The 19,389-nt window shown below is 40.0% G+C and overlaps 1 protein-coding gene across 1 annotated transcript in view; it reads right to left on the reverse strand.

Annotated features, from left to right (window-relative positions):
- The window catches only part of CDK19 (cyclin dependent kinase 19), a 221,192-nt gene that overhangs the window by 72,642 nt on the left and 129,161 nt on the right, over positions 1-19,389 (reverse strand). Inside the window, 1 exon segment of the mRNA XM_073337045.2 lies at positions 18,085-18,225. Coding sequence (XP_073193146.2) covers positions 18,085-18,225 — 141 coding nt within the window.

Here is a 19,389-nt window from a genome sequence, read left to right on the forward strand (position 1 = left end):
AGGCTGGCCTCATGAGCTGATCAGAGGCAGAAGTCAACCTTTCAGTACTGAATGAGAGATGGTGTTAGGGTGGGGATGTGTTCTGTGCAGGGCCTTGAAAGTGAAGGCACATAGCTTTCAGAGGGCTGGAGCATGGCACTTTCTAAAAATCAGGCTTCTTTAAGGTATCGTTTATGGCACCCAAAAATCTGGGCACTCAGTCACTAGCAGAACTCTGTGAATAACTAAATTTTCTATTTGGTTACCAAACAAACCAACCAACAGATAAATGTGGATTTACAATATCTTTTTTTTTAATTTGATAAATGAAACAGTAAAACTAAATTCATTTTGGGTCAAAAAAACATTCTGCTAGTCCCAAAACTAAATGCTTTGTTTTGATTTTGAGGGCTTTAAAATGATTTTATTAAATACATTTGAGGGAAATTCCAAAACAAAATGTCTTTCTGAAACAAAGTAAAAACATTTTGTTTTGGAAATGCCAAAACAAATCTTTTCGGCATATCTGAGAATTTTGCTTCTCTCCCCACTCAAAAGCAACAATCACCAGCACTGATCCAGCATTTATCGGGGGGCGGGGGGGGATTTGCATGACAAATTTCACCCAGTATTAGCCATTTTGACAATGTTGGCCTACTTAATAGTCATAAGTAATATTTAAAAAAATACAACATGCTGCCAAGAATTAGAAGCAGGAACAAATGCAGATTAAATTCAACAGAAAGAGGAAAACTCAACCACACTATCTGAGAAGAACAGACACTTACATACATTACAATAATTGTAGTTCATTGAGCGTACGGGACTGTGGGTCTCAACCCCAAGTCCACAGGACTCTTAGGTACTAGTAAGCTCCAACCTGCCACCCAGCAATCTGCTAACAGTTGCTAGGGCAGAAGCTAAACCCCGACAGAGGACTCCAGTTCTGGACCCTGATTGGCAGAACACTGGGAATCCGGATTGGTCCACAGGTTCTATATAAATGCAGAATAGGAACAAAAAAGTGTCCATGCAACTGGGATCCACCTTACTCTGGACTGTGTGCTTTGTGCTTCCTGCTTCTGCTCCCCTGGCTTGACATCCTGGGTCCCCAACCTGGAGAGACTCTGGTTATTGATCCGTACTTCTGCTCTCAAGTTTGCCTCCTGCTTCTGATCTCCTGTAACTCTGACCTTGCCTGCCTCTTGACACTCAATGCTCAGTTGCCCTCTAGCCTGTCTTGGACTCTGACTCCTGCTTTGATCACTAGGCCAGATCGCCCACATTCCAGTTGTGACATCAAGATGTGTGGGCCACATGGATTTCACCATTGGTGTGTATGCATCCCAACTGGGCAAGATCAGATATTTTTGGCCAGCAGTGTGTGTTGGGGCTGGGCCTCCACCCCAGATGCACCCCTCCGACCTGAGGGCACAAAACAGCAGAGTGGGCCCAACTGCGTCCGTTGGGGCTGCACCTACACCCTAGATGTCCTTGTCCCCAGGCTCTCCACCAACGGCATAAAGGGTAGAGCAGGCCCAAAAAGATGAGCTGCCCCTCTAGATGCCCAAAGGGTCAGAGCCAAGAAAGAAGGCTACACTGGTTAAAAAACAACATGGCTTAGCTGGGAAGTGAAAGCAGTTATAAAGAAAAATAAAAAAATAATAATAAATGAAAAATATAGAAAGTTGATAGCAATGAATATAAAACAGAAACTAGGAATTGTAGAAACGTGATAGGAGAAACCAAAGGACAAAAGGAGAAACCTATAGCCAACAGTTTATGGACAATAACAGACCTTTTTTTAAAAAGAAAAGAGTACTTGTGGCACCTTAGAGACTAACCAATTTATTTAAGCATAAGCTTTCGTGAGCTACAGCTCACTTCATCGGATGCATACTGTGGAAACTGCAGAAGACATTATATACACAGAGACCATGAAACAATACCTCCTCCCACCCCACTCTCCTGCTGGTAATAGCTTATCTAAAGTGATCACTCTCCTTACAATGTGTATGTAGCTCACGAAAGCTTATGCTCAAATAAATTGGTTAGTCTCTAAGGTGCCACAAGTACTCCTTTTCTTTTTGTGAATACAGACTAACACGGCTGTTACTCTGAAACCTGTCATTATGCAAGACCTTTTTTTAAAGTATATTAGGAACAAAAGGGATGCTAATTATGGCACTGGACCATTACTAGATGAAAGTGATAGGACAGTCATAATAATAATGTAGAAAAAAACAGTAGTCAACTTTGCTTGGTGAACAATAAATCCTGGAATAATGTCACAGTAGCCTCGAATGAAACACAGGAAACTCCATTATTCTATACTGGAGTATGGTATTGCATGTTCTACAAAGAAAAGCCAAGGACTAGAACGGCTCACACATATTCTGCGCCCAATAAACCATTCTTTCTTGAAAAGTTCCATGAGATGTTATAAAAACAACGAGGAGTCCGGTGGCACCTTAAAGACTAACAGATTTATTTGGGCATAAGCTTTCATGGGTAAAAAACCCACTTCTTCAGGTGCATACTCTCTCCATGCATCTTTAGAAGTGGGTCTTTTACTCACGAAAGCTTATGCCCAAATGAATGCATGCATCTGAAGAAGTGGGTTTTTTACCCATGAAAGCTTATGCCCAAATAAATCTGTTAGTCTTTAAGGTGCCACTGGACTCCTCGTTGTTTTTGTGGATACAGACTTACACAGCTATCCCTCTGATATGAGATGTTATGGTCAGAAGTGATCTATTCCTTCCTTCATTGGAGAGACTGCACTTTCAGTTGCACAGCACCTCTATCACCAGGTGGGCACGTCTATAATCAATTTCCAACACTGTTTATTGTAGAAGTTACATACTGAAGGTCTTCCATTCAATTTCTGGCCCAGCTTTTCTTTGCTTACCTTGTGAGAGCGCAGTGGAAAGTTATGATAGCAGATTTTCAGAAAGTCTTACAGACATGCAGTACAACAAAGCTCTTTACTCTCCTCTCAAGATAGTACCTCCATTTACCTGATCATCCTAATAGTACTTCTATGCATGTTTTCCAGTTTGAATTTGTCTTTCTTACACCTGTGCAACTGTAACTGTACACAGTATTCCAGATGCGGTTTTACCAGTGCCTTATACAATGGCATTAATGGTTCCCTATCCTTACACCTCATCTGATACCTCCTTTATCTTGATCTGATATATTTGAGATCAGCCTGACTTCTACAAAAATTGAGGTCAATAATAAAAAACATTTACAATAACTTCTGAAAATGGAAATATTTTTATTTTTAAAGAGTGCAAGGATGAGGGAGTGATCTGAGACATAAAAGTAAAAATACAATAGATCTTATTTTGAATAGGATCTTTCCAATAAATTATCCCCAAAATGCTTTATAAGAGCTAAATACAAAATACTGTATGTTGTAAATATAGAAAGCAATTATATAAATACAGTTTATGGGGAGCAAATTATTCATTTGTAAGACCAATAACTGAGAAGGAGAAAAATTAAGAGACATAGGGAAGAAGAAAAGTTAAAAGAGCTTAAAGTAGAGAAGCACTGGCTGTTCCCAGGGGCAGGCATTTCAAGGAGAAAGCACTCATACTGAAACTCAAGATTATGAGCAGGATCAGATAGGAGCCCTGTTCTAGAAAAACACACTGAGCTGGAAGAGGGTATAGAGAGAGTCATAGGCTTGAGCAAGTTCAAGAGTTTTAAATCAGGTAAGGCAATTTTGATCTGAATCTTGAAATGAACAGGGAGTCAGTGGAATTATTTCAAGATTAGGGAGGGGTGAGTGCACTTGTTTGTACATGGGACAAGATATATAAAGCAATATTCTGCACATGATGGGGCGTGTTCAATTAAGAGTTGGAAAGGGCACAGAAAAGGGAGTTGCAACAATTAAGGCACTAAAGATGAAGAGCGTGATGAGGATTTCGTGAGAATGGAGTCAAGGCAATATGAGTAATGAAGAAGAGGTGGCAACAGGCAGATTGACAGCTAAAGGAATGTGGGCAGAGGAGGAGAATGGAAACAAATGAAAGGTAAGTGTCAAGGAGGAAAACAACAGATGGAAGTTGTTAATAAGAAGGCACTTCTGGCCCACAAGAACAAATTCTGTCTTTGACATGGCTCAGAACTACTTACATTTTCTCCCCCATTTATCAACAATTATACCATTTTCTATGTAGAATAACGTGGAAGAGCAGGTAGCTGCTGTGAGACAACTACATTTCTCAGGTACTGGAGACATTTGGCTTATCTCCATCTTTAGGCACTACTAGGATTCTCAAAAGCACCTACCCAGGTTAGGTACCAAACTCCCATTCATTAGGGACAGATTTTCAACTGGAAATCTATGAGTAGGTACCTAATCTACTTAGGCACTTTAAAAAAATCTCACTCAGTGCCTAAATCCCTTTGAAAATCTAGCTCGTTATCACAAACCATAGAACATTGCTTTCTGCCCAACAAATGTACTCCGCCTCGCATTATTCCTTACTGATGAAGTAACAAACTACATCCTCTGCCATTCAGTTTAAATTATTCCTTTAGCACAGTAGCAACCATTATACTGTGAGTGAATGACATTCTGACAGCGTTGGATAAGGGTCAAACCTGATGAAGCTTTATTTCTTATTGAGTTAGCAAGCTTTCATACTCTTGTCAACTGAATGACTGTTACAGCAGTGGGACTTTTAGAATAAGAGGTATGGGCTGATTTGGCACCATCACTAAAATTAGAATTCAACAAAATAAAAAGACACTGAACCCAATATTTTTGAAAATATTTATGGTAACTTTAGAGTGTTTCCCACTTAATAGGGAAAATACATACTATGGGTTATAGAAGACTGCTGGGGAAGGTTAAAAAGTATATTAGCCCAAAATATGGGTAACAATGAGTTAACAAGAATGATCCTAAAGTCATTATTATTATACTGACATTTTATTATCGCCCATATTTTAACAGGAAGACCCTTCAGAAAGAATTGTAAAATGCTGCATATTGCTGAATGGCACATTGGTTAAAAACAATTCAGACCTTTATGACACAGAACACACCCTTATTGAGAGACTGAGGAAGGGGAGAGCTGGGATTCTCCCAACCTAACCAAAAATTATAACACAAATTGGACAGCCATTAAAGGGATCAGAAGCTTATAGAAGGTATTGAGGGGAGAGGGATAAAATGAAGTCATTGACAAAACTCTCATTTTGTGGTAACAGAACTGAGCTTGAAAGGAGAAAAACAAGGCAATGGCTTTTTCTTTTTTTCCTTTTTCTTTTTTTTTTTTTTTTTTTGAGGGCAGAGGAGGGCTTCAAACTTAAAACACAACAATTTCCTGTCATCAGTTTGACAGCCTCATTTCCTTTACTTTTTGGCTCCCCCATTTTTCTTCCACATATTTTTTACTGCTGCAGCTGAAAGGAGATATTGAGGCAGAAAACATGCAACACTGTTGCCCTTTAGTGACTATGACAATCAGTATATTGATACACAGTGACCTGATAAGAATAAGTTTCAGGAATATTTGAGTTTGTAATGTCCTTTTCAGTATCCTGATTTTTTCAAAAACAAGAATCCAGTGTCCCATTTAATTTGTTGGAGTCCAATATCAATGAAGTGGCCAAACCAGCCCCCAAGGCTTTTGTTCTAAAAGTTCAGTTGCTGTAAAATTAAGCTTCAACAGCATTAGAAGTTGCTGCTAGCTCAATAAATCCAGTTTCACCAAACTTGAGCCTTATCCAAAGCTCTGACAAATGTCACCCAGTTATTATGTCAAGGGTTATTGTTTTAAAGGTAGATATAAAACTGAACTAAACAAGAAAATGCCTCCAGCACCTGAGTACTAGAGATATCTTGTATGCTGTGCCATATTATTCCACTTAGAAAAATTGTATTATTTACTCTTGAATGAAAGAATGAATGAGGGTACATAGTTCCCAGCCATCTCTATGACAAAAGTTCTTCAATGGGAATTTTAGGAATGCTGAATCTGGTCCATACACATTATTTGCAAAGAAAAATTATATTAAAAAAATACTGGCTGTCGATGGACACTGCACTGAACTTTCCAATTCTAACTCAATATTTAATCAAGAAGGATGGAGTTAAATTACTCTGGTTCTTAAGTTTGAAAATCTGAAATTGCTATTTCATGTAGAACCAGCTGAATACTTTTAAACTCCAAATTTCACCACTGCTTGACTACAACGACATTCTCTACACTTAATATATCCTTTAATGAAAAAAATAATGGCGATTGAATGGAAATGTAACAGACTGCCATGGAGAAAATCCAAGTTTGTGTTCTCAGCTCCTTAGGCTAGCAGAAGTCAAAAGCAATGAGGAGGTCTGTAAGGCGCTGGTTCATCCCCAGCCCACAAAGACCCACTGCTACACCCAGTCTCTTTTTCAGGCGGTTTTATTTCTCAAAGGTAGGCAAAACCCCCACAAACACAGCTCCCCAGCACCGTGGTCTATAGCTCCCAAGGGATTTTTCCACTTTACCTCCCTGAAGTCCTGCTTCAGGGCATATTGTAGGATTCTCCCATGCTCCATTAACTGAGCACTGCCTCCTTGGGCTCTCTCCTTAGGGACTCTTTTCCCCCACTGGCTCCCACTGCTTCCCCAACCAAGGAGATTCCTGCAGCTCCTGCTCCCACTACCCAGGCCTCCTAGTTTCTGGCCTGTCTCCCTGTTCCCAGGCAATGAGAGCCCAAAATATGATCTCTCTGCCCTTTTCCTGACTGCTTCTCAGACCTGACACTCCCAGGCTCTCCCACCACCCAGAAGCGAGCTGCCTTCTTATTTAGCTCAACTGAGGGGTCAGCTGACCAGACAAAGGTGCACTGGCCTCTTTCCTCTTAAGGGGCAGTGCGTGCCATCCTGTGACAAGATTTAAAAAAGGCAGCAAACTTTTAATGCTGATGCAAAAGGTGGTGCTATCAAAGAAAATGTGCTATAAAATCACCAGTAGCTTTACTAAATAAAATCACTGCTTTATTGTTCTTACACTATATTGTTCTTACACTATGAGCTGAAGTAGGCAGGAAGGCTATTTGATAGGGTTACCATATTTGAACATTCAAAAAAGAGGACACTCCACAGGGTGGGGTGGGTATTTGCTTGTGCCCCCCTGCCCCCACCCCAACTCCACCTCCTCCCTGCCCCATTGGACCCCTTCCCCAAATCCCCACCTCGCCTCCTCCCCTGAGCGCGCCATGTTCCCCCTCCACCCCCCTCCCTCCCAGCCACATGAAACAGCTGTTTCGTGGCTCAAGCACTGGGAGCTAGGGGAAAAAGTGGGCACTCTCTCGAGTGATCAGCATTCACTTTCTTTCTTGAATGATCAACATTCACTACCTTTCTTGAATGATCAACTCTTCTTTGGGGAAAAATAATAATGGCAAAATCCTGGATGTTTAAAAATTCCTCCTGGACAGTGATTGAAGAACCAAAAAGCTGGGCATGTCTAGGAAAATACGGACGTATGGTAACCCTACTATTTGAGTTGGTAGATTATGTCAAATCCTGAGACAAAGCACTAAAAGAATAATGGCAGACAGTACAGTTGCCAATTTTCACATGGTAAATAAGCACCCCGACTTTCACAATAAGTCAAAAATCAAGCTAATCCCATTTCAAAACAAGGCCAAAACAAGCCAATCCCTAAGAACCCCAACAACCTATGTGAGTAGATCCCCCCCGACATGCAGTCTGGGACTGTGGTGGGCCCGCTGTGCACCACTGACTCTCCCCCCCTTGCCCCTGCTTGCCGGGAGCCGATCAAAAAAAAAAAAAAGAAGCAACAAGCTACAAGCCAAACAAGCAACAAGCTACAAGCAAACTACTCTCTTACTGTTCAACTTAAAAACTTAATTGCCAGCTCCTGTGAAGAGCCTTTCAAAATTTGATCCTTATATACACAAATAATTTCATCTAGGGTATATTTTTAATTTACTGTGTGTTTTTTACAGATCTGACCTACACTAAAACTAAATGTAATTTGCACCCTAAAACGTTTTAAATACAAGCAAAAAAGGGGGGGAAGATGATGCTTCAGAGACAACTCTTTTGTGAAATACCTACAGACCTGTCATTTTTACAGCAAAGTAAGTCTGTCTCTGACAGAGATCACAGAACATGATAAAGCTAACAAATGAAAGCAAGCATTCACTGTCACGGGTCAGTGCAAGTTACTGGACCATTGATCAGCACTGATTAATTTAGATGCAACACAGTCTGCTACATTATTGCAGCATCCTAATATAGTGGGAAAAGTGACTGTATATGTTACAAGTGAAGAGGAATATATACAAGAAGGGGATCAACACCTGAGAACAAATGCAAATACAGCATTTTTTCTTTGTTTCTTCACATATTATGTATGCATACACAGCTCTGTTTTCTCTGATCTGCTTCAAGCTTCATTACCTTCCAGAATTAAAAGTATGAACTTTTTAACCTTATTCATGATGGATTATGCCACTGAATAAGAAAGAAATTTAGACAAATGCTATGTTACCTGATCACATCATAGCTGAGAAAAGGCAGCATTCTCTAAGAACAAAACAGAAAAGAAACAGAATTTGCAAGATTACAGTCACTGGAAAGGAAGTACTTTAAAGAGTTGTTTTTTGAATGTAAAGCTCAGTTTGCTCACTCCAAGAGGACAGCTGCACAAGCATGCTAAATACATTATCTATTTACCAAAATGCTTCATAAAGCAGATGGCATGTGAATTTGCTCCATTAGAAATTAGAACATTTTCCTTCTGTTTTTTCTACATCAAGCAAAGAAATAAACAGATTCCTGAACTACTTTTATTTTTTGTCCTCACTCTCCATTCTCCACTCCACAGGAGAGCAGATAAGCAGCTCTCAGAGGAGCCACATGTAGCTGTTGAATTTACTGGCAGAATGCAGCCGGAAGAATGTAAGTCAGTACCTTCTTTCTTCTGATTTACCTTACAAACACATTTTATTTCCTGTCAAAGTTTTATTGGCGTAAACCTCTTTCTAAACCTTGGTTAAGCTTTTCCCTGACAGCAATTATAACTCTTCATTTGTAAAATGCATCTACAAACCACAGAAGTCTTAGTAAGTTATCCAAAAGGGAAAAGCATGTGCTAATGGACCTCTGGAAGATGTTTTGCTGTTTGGATGTATTCAAATGCTGTTTGGATGTATTCAAATGCTTAGCAGACGTATATAACCTTACAACACTAAGGCTTTGTCTACACTGGCACTTTCATTGCTAAAATTTTTGTCGCTCAGGAGTGGGAAAAAACACCCCTCCGAGTGAGAAAAGTTTTAGCAACAAAATGCGCCGGTGTGGACAGCGCTTTGTTGGCAGGAGCTGTGCTCCTGGCAATGAAGCTATCAGCCCTTGCTCTCTCCCAGCGATAAGGAGTGGCCACACAGTGCACCGTACAACAGTGCGGCCGCAGCAGCACAGCCCTGCCATTGTAAGCTACGCAGTATAGATATAGCCTTAGTCTCTCTGGAACCGAAGGGGCACACCTCAGTGTTCTAAGCAAAGACACTCCTGACCTTCTGAAGTAGACGCTGATAAACATAACATTTTAAGGATGCAGAAAACAATAGGCCTACCAAAATTAAACCTATTTGTCAGCGAGTAAACCCTGTTTTAGCTGACATACTCATACATTATTGGATGACAAATGAACGTCTCTTTAAAAGGTATCAGTACAATCTGCTTCCACTTTGTCTGTCAGCACACTATTCCAAATCACTCAAGCAGAAACCGCCCTTCCAAATATCTTCTAATCATTACCACCATCCCACTCTGGGAACATGAGAAATCCTTTCTGTAGATCCCGGTTTGATCCTTTAAGATACTTACATAGTGTGATAAGATCCCTATGCTGTAAAGGGTCAGGTGGAATGACTGAGGAATAGGCGCCCCAACTCTTTTTGTACAATATGGGAACCAGTAGACAGATGGAGAAAAGCACCAATCAAGACCAAAAAATCACAAGCGATATCTATTGTAAGGACTTACATTTTTCAATGGAAAGCATATTCTAAAAGCTAAACAAACAGGCAGACAGTTTAGTTGGTTACTTATTTATTTATAGAAAGGCATGTATACATCCTGATTGGTACCAAGAAAATCTTCAAGCTAGCACAAAATTGTTGGCAGCAGGGCAGACTCCAACAGTTCTGCATTCCTGCTCAGCAACTGGTTGTCAAACTACTGATGAGTGAACATAAGTCTAAATTTACTTTTGATATCAGCTTTTGAAAATCCTTGCTCAGATTCACTTGTGGAAGGGGAGATCGTCAGACTTCTTTGAAGTGATTCTTGTATTGGTCATTGTAGGTTACATCTTTCAAAAGCACATACATTTTGCTTCATTTATAATCTGAAAAGGAACATTGAAAAACTGCCTCTGTTTTGAAAAAAACTGCTTCAGTTCTGCAGCATTTTAGGTAATTTTTTAAAATTAATCACCATCTTAAGGACAAGCTTTTTGAAACAGGAAACATCTTTTACTCTATGTTTGTAGAGTGCAGTGTAAATTTATAGCATTCTATAAATCAATACAAATAACACTCTCCCCCACTAAGGAGTCCTTCCAAACATGATCAGTTTCTCACTACCTACAAGCCATGTAATTAACTTTTATTTTATATGCTCTTTAATGCTTCCAATTCGCTGGGATGAGTTCATCAAAAAGATAATATTATATAATTTGTACTGTATAACATTTTTCACTTGAGGATCTCAGAACACATGGAAATATTAATTAGGACTTGCCAGAAAATAATTTCGTTTCATGAAAAATTTCAAGGTTTCTTCCACATTTGTTTTTGTTCTGTGAAAATGAGATATTTCTAAATGTTTCATGAAAATGACCCCAAAATAGCCAATAGCCCAGTGGTTAGGGCTCTCACCCAGGATATGGGAGATCCAGATTCAAGTCCCCGCTCTGCCTGATTCCGCACAAAAGAGAGTATGTCTAGACTACAGCCAGAATTGATGCTCTGAGATTGATCCACTAGCGGTCGATTTAATGGGTCTAGTGAAGACCCACCAAATCGACACCAGATCACTCTCCAGTCGACCCCTGTACTCTACCCCTGACGAGAAGAGTAAGGTAGGTCGACGGGAGAGTTTCTCCCGTCAACCACCCAAGCTGTAGACCCTGTGGTAACTCAACCTAAGGTACGTCGACTCCAGCTACATTATGCAGGTAGCTGGAGTTGCGTGGCGTAGGTCGACTTACCGTGGTATTGTAGACATAGCCAGAGAGTCTACAGCCTGGGGGATAGGGTACTGAATCAGGGTCTTGAAACTGGGTCTTCTGTATCGTAAGTGCCCTTACCACAGAGCTAGAGTGTCAGTCTCTCCCTGTCTCTGGCCCTACGAACATTTAGGTAAAATAGCTCCTACAGGAGAGAATTAACAGAATCATAGAGACTTCACTTGACCTTAAAGCAGATACCTGCATAATGGGCCATGTACCCTGGAAATGGAAGCTATCATTATACCGAAGCAGATAGCTACACTGAACTTTACTGGTTGCAAGTGTCACGGCACGTTGGGGAGACAGGGCCCTGCACCCCCCACTTCCTGTGATTCACCGTGACTCTCAGCCAGACAGTAAAACAGAAGATTTATTAGATGACAGGAACACAGTCCCAAACAGAGCTTGTAGGCACAAACAACAGGACCCCCTCAGTCAGGTCCATCTTGGGGAGAAGGGAGCCTAGACCCTGGTCCTGGGTCTCCCTCCATTTCCCCAGCCAGCTCCCAACTGAAACCCTTTCCAGCACTCTCCTCCAGCCACACACTCCGGTTCCTCCTCCAGCCTTTCTCCAGTTTCCCCGGGCAGAAGGTGTCACCTGGGCTCAGGTTACATGCTCAGGTATCATCCCTGAAGTGAAGTCACACCCTGATATCCCATCACCATCCAGCACCAATGCAGACAGTACCAGTAAAATTCCCACGCAACATCCTCAGGTCAATACTTCCCACTCCGTCACAGCAAGACATCAAATTTTGCCACACTGGAAAAGTAAATAGTCCTCCAAACCACAAACACTGGTATAATGGACTGGCAGACCCGGCTGCGAAGGAAAGGATCACATAAAATAGACAGCAAACCCCAGAAAAATTTGAATCCATTTGGGACAATTTCCTAGAACTGATTAGCTAAAGATCCCTTCAGGACATCTGGATGAAAGGCAGGGGACTAATCCACATAATGCCTCTTCCCATCCCCTCTGTTTCTCCCCATCCCACTCCTTCCCATGTCTTTCCTCCTCTTGGCTTTGATTTCCTTAAATTTAATACATGCCATAAAAATCCTGTGCTGGAAATATTTAAGTTAATGCTTGGGAACCTAAGCAACTGTGTAAATTAGTCTTTTCTTGTTTCTGGTGTATAGTATTTTTGTATTTATTCTAGAAACTGGCACCTAGAATTTGTTATAAGAAAAAAGATTGAAAAAAAAAATAATGAAATGGCTCAGGCCTCTTATTTTCCATCAGTAATGAATATAGGCTGTAAAAAGGGATAATGTCACAGGCAATATCTGACAATTGCCAGAATGTCTGGAACTCTTAATAACATTATTCTAAAAAGCACTGTGGACAGTGTGTGGTGGATTCTGCAGTGGGGTTCTTTTGGCTACTTAAGAGTATTTCCAGATCTTGTGGTTGTTTAGGCAAAATGATCCATTTTCTAAAGGACCACACAGAATTAGTCAGAAGGCAAAAACTCCATTATTTCTGAAGTATGTGGTTGTAGCGGATGCATTTCAAGCTTACCCTTTAATGCCACCAAGTCACCTTTTCAAAGAGTTAGGGTAAAATTAAATTAGAGTCGAAAGCAGATATTAGTGTTATAAGAATGTGTTCAGCATTTAGACTTTATGGAATACTTGTAGGATACTGCATGTATTGATCTCACTTATAACCTCTGTAGCCCATGATATAAAGTTACGCTGAGTGTTTGCATTGTCAACCTCTGTAATTGTGTAACTCCCAAACAAGAAAAGAAGTGTTAATTAAGGTAAAGTGTGCATTCTGCACAAAACATGGCCCATTGAAGGCTAATGAAGCATTGTGTAGCATCAAAGGAGGGAGACCTTGATTGCATTCCTAACTGTATCCAGGAAGGGAAGGCCTGTGCCATGCACAGTTCCCACAGAATCTGGGAATGGGTGACAGGGAATGGATCACTTTATGATTATCTGTTCTGTTCATTCCCTCTGAAGCACCTGGCACTGGCCACTTTCAGAAGACAGGATATCGGCCTAGATGGACCTTTGGTTTTATCATATGTGGCCATTCTTATGTTAAGATTTTCTTTTCTTCACCCAGCAACATGTAATCCAATCAGAAAGTATCATTTTAAATGTCTTGATAGGCAACAAGTCTATGTATCTTGTAGACTATTACTACACTATCTCCAAGGTCATTAAAGGGACATAATGCTATTGAAAGAAATTAAAACTTGACAGTAGTGACAACATAAAGACTGTGCTCTTGTCCCAAATCCTATGCTCCCTTCTTCTTTGCCGTATTCACAGATTCTTAGATTCCAAGGCCAGAAGAGACCATTGTGATCACAGAGTGATCACTCATGTGTAATACACAGGCCACAGACTTCCCCAAAATAATTCCTAGAGCATATCTATAAGAAAAACATCCACTCTTGATTTTAAAATGGTCAGTGATAGAGAATCCACCACAACCCTTGGTAAATTGTTCTACTGGTTAATTACTTTCATCTTTTAAAATGTACACCTTATTAAATAGTATAATCAGGTAAGGAATATCCTCTCGAAAGCTGCTTTTCTGCGGATGAAAAATAAGTATTTAATCTAAAAAAAAATTCATATTTGTACAAAGCCATTTAGTCTTTCAATCTCCCACAGAAAAAAATTAACCCCAATATTATAAAGTTTATCAACACAGTTACATTAAATCTAAAGAAAAAAAATCTCAATAACCAATAGTAATCAATTTAACCTGAACATTTAAACCTTAGAATCAGTAGCGTAACTAGGGGGAAGCGGGGCAGCGGCTGCTCCCCCACCGAGCACAAGTGGCGCCTTTAAAATTTTTTCACGCCTTTTTAATTTATTTTTATAAATATATTTACTATCTAATTTTTTGCCATTTTCTTTTGATTAAATGCTGTGACAGGTTTGGTCACAAAGATCCACTTGGGACTGTCACCTGCTGTGCTGAAATTACCTCTGAGCCTGTTTTCCCTGCCAGCTTGGGACTCCAGAACCCTGCCTTATTGAGCCAGATACGCTAGCCTGCTGCAACATAGACTCAGGCTCTGGGCCATGCCCCCAAAGCTGCAGACTTTAACTAAAAACAGCTCAGCTCCAGCACCCAGATATCCGATGGGATCCAAACCCTGAATAAATCTGTTTTACTCTGTATAAAGCTTATACAGGGTAAACTCATAAATTGTCCGCCCTCTATAACACTGATAGAGAGATATGCACAGCTGTTTGCTCCCCCAGGTATTAATCACTTACTCTGGGTTTATTAATAAATAGAAGTGATTTTATTAAGTATAAAAAGTAGGATTTTAGTGGTTAGCAAAATAAAACAAAAACACACAAGTCTAAGCCTAATACATTAAGAAACTGATTACAAGTAATATCTCACCCTCAGACATGTTCCAATAAGCTTCTTTCACGGACTAGACTCCTTCCTCATCTGGGCCCAATCCTTTCCCCTGGTATAGTCCTTGTTAGTTCCAGTAGACATCTTAGGTGGTAAGCAAGGGTTTTCTTATGACTGGCAGCCTCTTTGTCCTGCTCCACCCCCTTTTATAGCTGTGGCACAAGTTGGGAATCTTTTGTCTCTCTGGGTCCCCCCCCCCCCACTTCTAAATGGAAAAGTACCAGATTTAAGATGGATTCCAGCATCATGTGACATGATCAGATGGCCTGTGAGACCACAGCCTCCATTCTTCCTGGGCTGGCCCACATGTACACAGGAAGATTTGCAAGTAAACAGTGTCATTTACAATTAATTGATTCTGAAGCACTCTTAATGGCGTCCACTTAATATGTTTACATTAGTAATACAAGTTTATATCTTATTCTTCTAACTCCAGACATAGAAATAATACATGCAAACAAATGGGATGAACACACTCAGTAGATGATAAGCTTTGTAATGATACCTTACAAGATACCTTTTGCATAAAGCGTATTCCAGTTACATCATACTCACATTTATAAGCATATTTTCATAAATCATATGGAGTGCAACGTCACGAGTGCAACAGCACAATAAAATGTATGATATCTCACCCACTACTCTGGCAAGTGTATAGCTCTTATGTTTCTGCATTTTTCAATGTAGTTTGTGTGCAGTAAATTCTAAACATCATTTCCTGTTGCATTATACTAAAACAGTTTGACTGGTACTATGATATAAATATTCTCTGATATTGTTATAGCTTTAGATTTGTAAATTTATGACATTTACATGTTACGTTTTTTCCCAGGATTCTTATTCTTGCTGAATTGCTACAAATAACTTGAAATTACTTACACTATCTAATCAGGAAGACACCATGTGCCCAGCTGTAAAACACTGCTTTACATAAAATAGAAAAAAGTATTTTGTTTCCAAAGGGTGTAACCAAACCAACTAAGACAAAACAAGAAACAAATATCAGGCTTAGGGAATAAGGGAAATAGTTCACATACACACACTTTGATTCAGTTTAATGGAAATGTAGATACAATTGTTTTATAAGTACAAATAACAAGGAAGGAAGAAGGTGGATATGTTCGGAAACATAACTGAGTTTTTTTATCATTACACATTTAAATGAGTTGCTAAATGAGCATATTAACTCCGATCTCAATAGTGGATGTGAACCACTAGAGCAAATAGAATCACAGAATCATAGATTAGGGTGGGAAGAGATCTCAGGAGGTCATCTCGTCCAAACCCCTGCTCAAAGCAGGACCAACACTAACTAAATCATCCCAGTCAGGGCTCTGTCAAGCTGGGCCTTAAAAACCTCTAAGGATGGAGATTCCACCACCTCCTTTGGGCTCCACATCCTTTCTGTAGTGGGGAGCCCAAAACTGGACACAATACTCAGATGTGACCTCACCACAGCCAAATAGAGGGGAATAATCACTTCCCTCGATCTGCTGGCAATGCTCCTACTAATGCAGCCCAATATGCCATTAGCCTTCTTGGCAACAAAGGCACACTGCTGACTCATATCCAGCTTCTCATCCACTGTAACCCCCAGGTCCTTTTCTACAGAACTGTATTGTTTGCTGTGCATCAATATGTGATTTAAATTACTTGAGACTTACAAGATTCTTAAAAGGGGCTTTATTCTGCAGTTCTTTCTTTTAAAACACACATGCATTCTGAGTGTCTTTAATCACTAGTACAGTGTGTGTGTTTATGGGTTTTCTGTAGCACCCCTTGCTGTGATATCTAAGCACGTGCTAGTAAATTAGATTTACATAGCAAGAACCCAGTGAACTTCAGAGTCTTCTGGTCTTCTCCTTTCCTAGTTATAGAAAGCTCTGTTTGGCACCATCATTCCATGTGTGATTCGGAAAAATTTCTTCCTTCCCACAAAAACAACTGTCATTTCTAAGGAAGAATACAAAGACTCCTGGCACCATCTTTGCTCCATATATACCGACAACAGATAGGATCCACAAAAGTATCATCAGCCAACCTGAGCATAAATAGCATAGGTTAGAGAGAGAGAAATTCCCAAGTTTTTAGGCTTCTTATAGGTAGCTGCCTTGCCAAGAAACCAAGTTCTTAAGAGAACACATCTTTGAGACTATATGTGGCATGGTCTTAAGATCATTTATACTTTCTTTAAATGTAGTTGAGCAGTTTTTGTTTTTAGGTTTTTGTCTTAAGGCATTTTTAATTATGTCTTCACATTTTGCATAAGTGACACTTTTCTTTCACAGACCTTCTTCTGAGAAAAATGGGAAATTCAGCACTACAATCAGTCCTCTTTTTGAACTTTGTTTCCTACTGTTGCTCAGAACTACCATTCCAGATGCAGAAAAGCACAAATATATTAATATCTAAAAGTAGTGGAATAACCTGCTAAAGGTTTAAAAAACCACTGAGGAACAGGTCAACTTTAATTAACTTCATTAACGTTTTGCAATGAAGCAGTTATCCTGGCAACTAGAAATATGAGCCTGATTTCCTCTTTTCATTTGATCACTACGATATGGCAACAACCCATTTCTCATCCATCAAAACTTGAAAATGACTGAAATCTTTTGGCGATGCTAGTAGCAGGCCAAAAAGCTGTTGGTAACTACAAAAAAAAAATCCAAATATTAGCCTTCTGTAACTGTATATACTAGACTACTTTTCTTTAGAGCTCCCACCATTTGTACCACAGGTAGAGTTCTAACAATCGTAGAACATTTGACCACTATGTTGTTTACCTTTCTCAAAGAAATTCTATTGGCTGTCTACGTTAGTGTTTCGCAGCACTAGTGTTAGAAATGGTGGGAAACTTTCAGAAAAAACACCTAGCATAGATGGGGCAATTGGCAGCTTTCATAATCTGCAACCACTTTCAAGAGCCACTCTAGGTCATGTGAAACTTGCAAAGCTGACAACTTGATCTCAATTCACTTCCCACAGCCAGAAAAAATATCACGTGAAAAAAATACTCCACAGAAGAACCTAGTGTTTCACTAGCTTTTGATAACCTTACACACTGTTTGGCTTATGTGCAAGTTATCTATCTCCTTCATAGTAAACTGCACTTTTAAAGTAGAGCACACACTTATACTACAAATACATACCAGCTGGCTGGTGTATTGTTTTCAGATATTGGTATCTGCATTCCTTTTACCGGATGCAGTATCATTGTCTCAGTTCAGATGTGGCAGATAAAAACAATGTGAACACATAGCTTGTTTTTATTTTTAAAGCCTCCAATGGTATCCAGTAACAATAACAGGAAGAGCTGTAAGGATCGATAGGCAAGATTATTACTTGTGACTTTTCTTCCTCTTCCCAAGAATACATATGTGAACTTTTCGATATCAGATAAAACAGAGTACTTACCAGGTCCCTATGAAGCACCCAGTTTGCATGGAGGTAATGGATTCCATCAAGGATCTGGTAGAGTAGTGATTTAACCATAGATCTTGGCAACTGCATGGGCTTTTTATTTGCTTTTGAGGCACGGTGAAACTTGATAATATGCTAGAAATAAAAAGTAGAAACATGAAGCTTTTTTAACAAAGTAAGTTTCCTCAAACAACATTAACAAAGGGAAAGAAATAAAGAGGTTGTTGCCTTTTGCTTTGCAAAGGTTTTGCTTTGTCTCCAATTATTTTTCAGATGTATGTGTTCTCAGTGTTACACACCTACTAATTTTTAAAGAAAATCTAGATAATACCAAAACAGTAACTACTTACCACTTTGCAGTCATTGTGGTTCTTAGAAATGTTTTTTCCATGTGGACACCACCCCATTTATGGTACATATGTGCTGCATGTGCATGAGATTGGATTCTTTTGTCCAGCAATGTCCACTGGAGCCACACCTGTACCCTGCATCCACCCAACGGCATACGGGATAGACCAGCCCTGATTGCTTCTCAGTTTCCTTGCTCATTCACAATCCCAGCACAGATGGACTCCAAAGGAACAGAGAAGAGGGGTGGTCATGGGATTCATAAGGACAAAACAATTTAAAGACCACAGTTACTGTAGGGATAAGTAATCATTCTCACCTTGAGTCTTGGTCAGTATGGATCCCACTTATGGTGATGGACTAGCAGTTCCCAGATTAATAAAGGAGGGTCTGAGGAGTTCTAGCTACAGAACTGCTCTCCCAAATTTGGCATTTGATTTGCTCTCTGATCCAGAGCCTAATGTTTATTAAAGATATAAAATTAGGTCCCCGTGGCTGCCTTGTGGGTCTTTGAAGAGGATGCCTCGGCTCTAGTTGAGTGGACCCTGTTGCCTGAGGGAAGGGGCATATCTGCTAGTTGGCAGCAAGATGTAATGCACTGAATGATCCACTTGGATAATCTCTAGGAAGAGGGTGATTCAGGAATTGTTTGGGGAATCCCTGAGAGGAGATGGGGAATGGACATCTGGAGATAGGTCTCATCTTAATTCTGGAAAGAGTATGTGGGTGAAGAGAAGGAAGATTAAATATGTTCTAGAGATGATGGTGACATCTCAGTGGGAGGATAAGACATTACCAGTACTGAGGGTTTAATTCTTTCTTGTGCCAGAGAAACCGGTACTAGTGGCATCAGATCTGAGGCCAGTGCCAGGGGCTCAATGTCAGTAGGTAGGAATAGGCCTGTAATGCTGTTGTGGACTACTGTACTGGGGATCTTGGTACCTACGAAGA

The sequence above is a fragment of the Lepidochelys kempii genome, chromosome 3 (genome assembly GCF_965140285.1).
Source record: "Lepidochelys kempii isolate rLepKem1 chromosome 3, rLepKem1.hap1, whole genome shotgun sequence".
Lineage (NCBI taxonomy): Eukaryota > Metazoa > Chordata > Testudines > Cheloniidae > Lepidochelys > Lepidochelys kempii.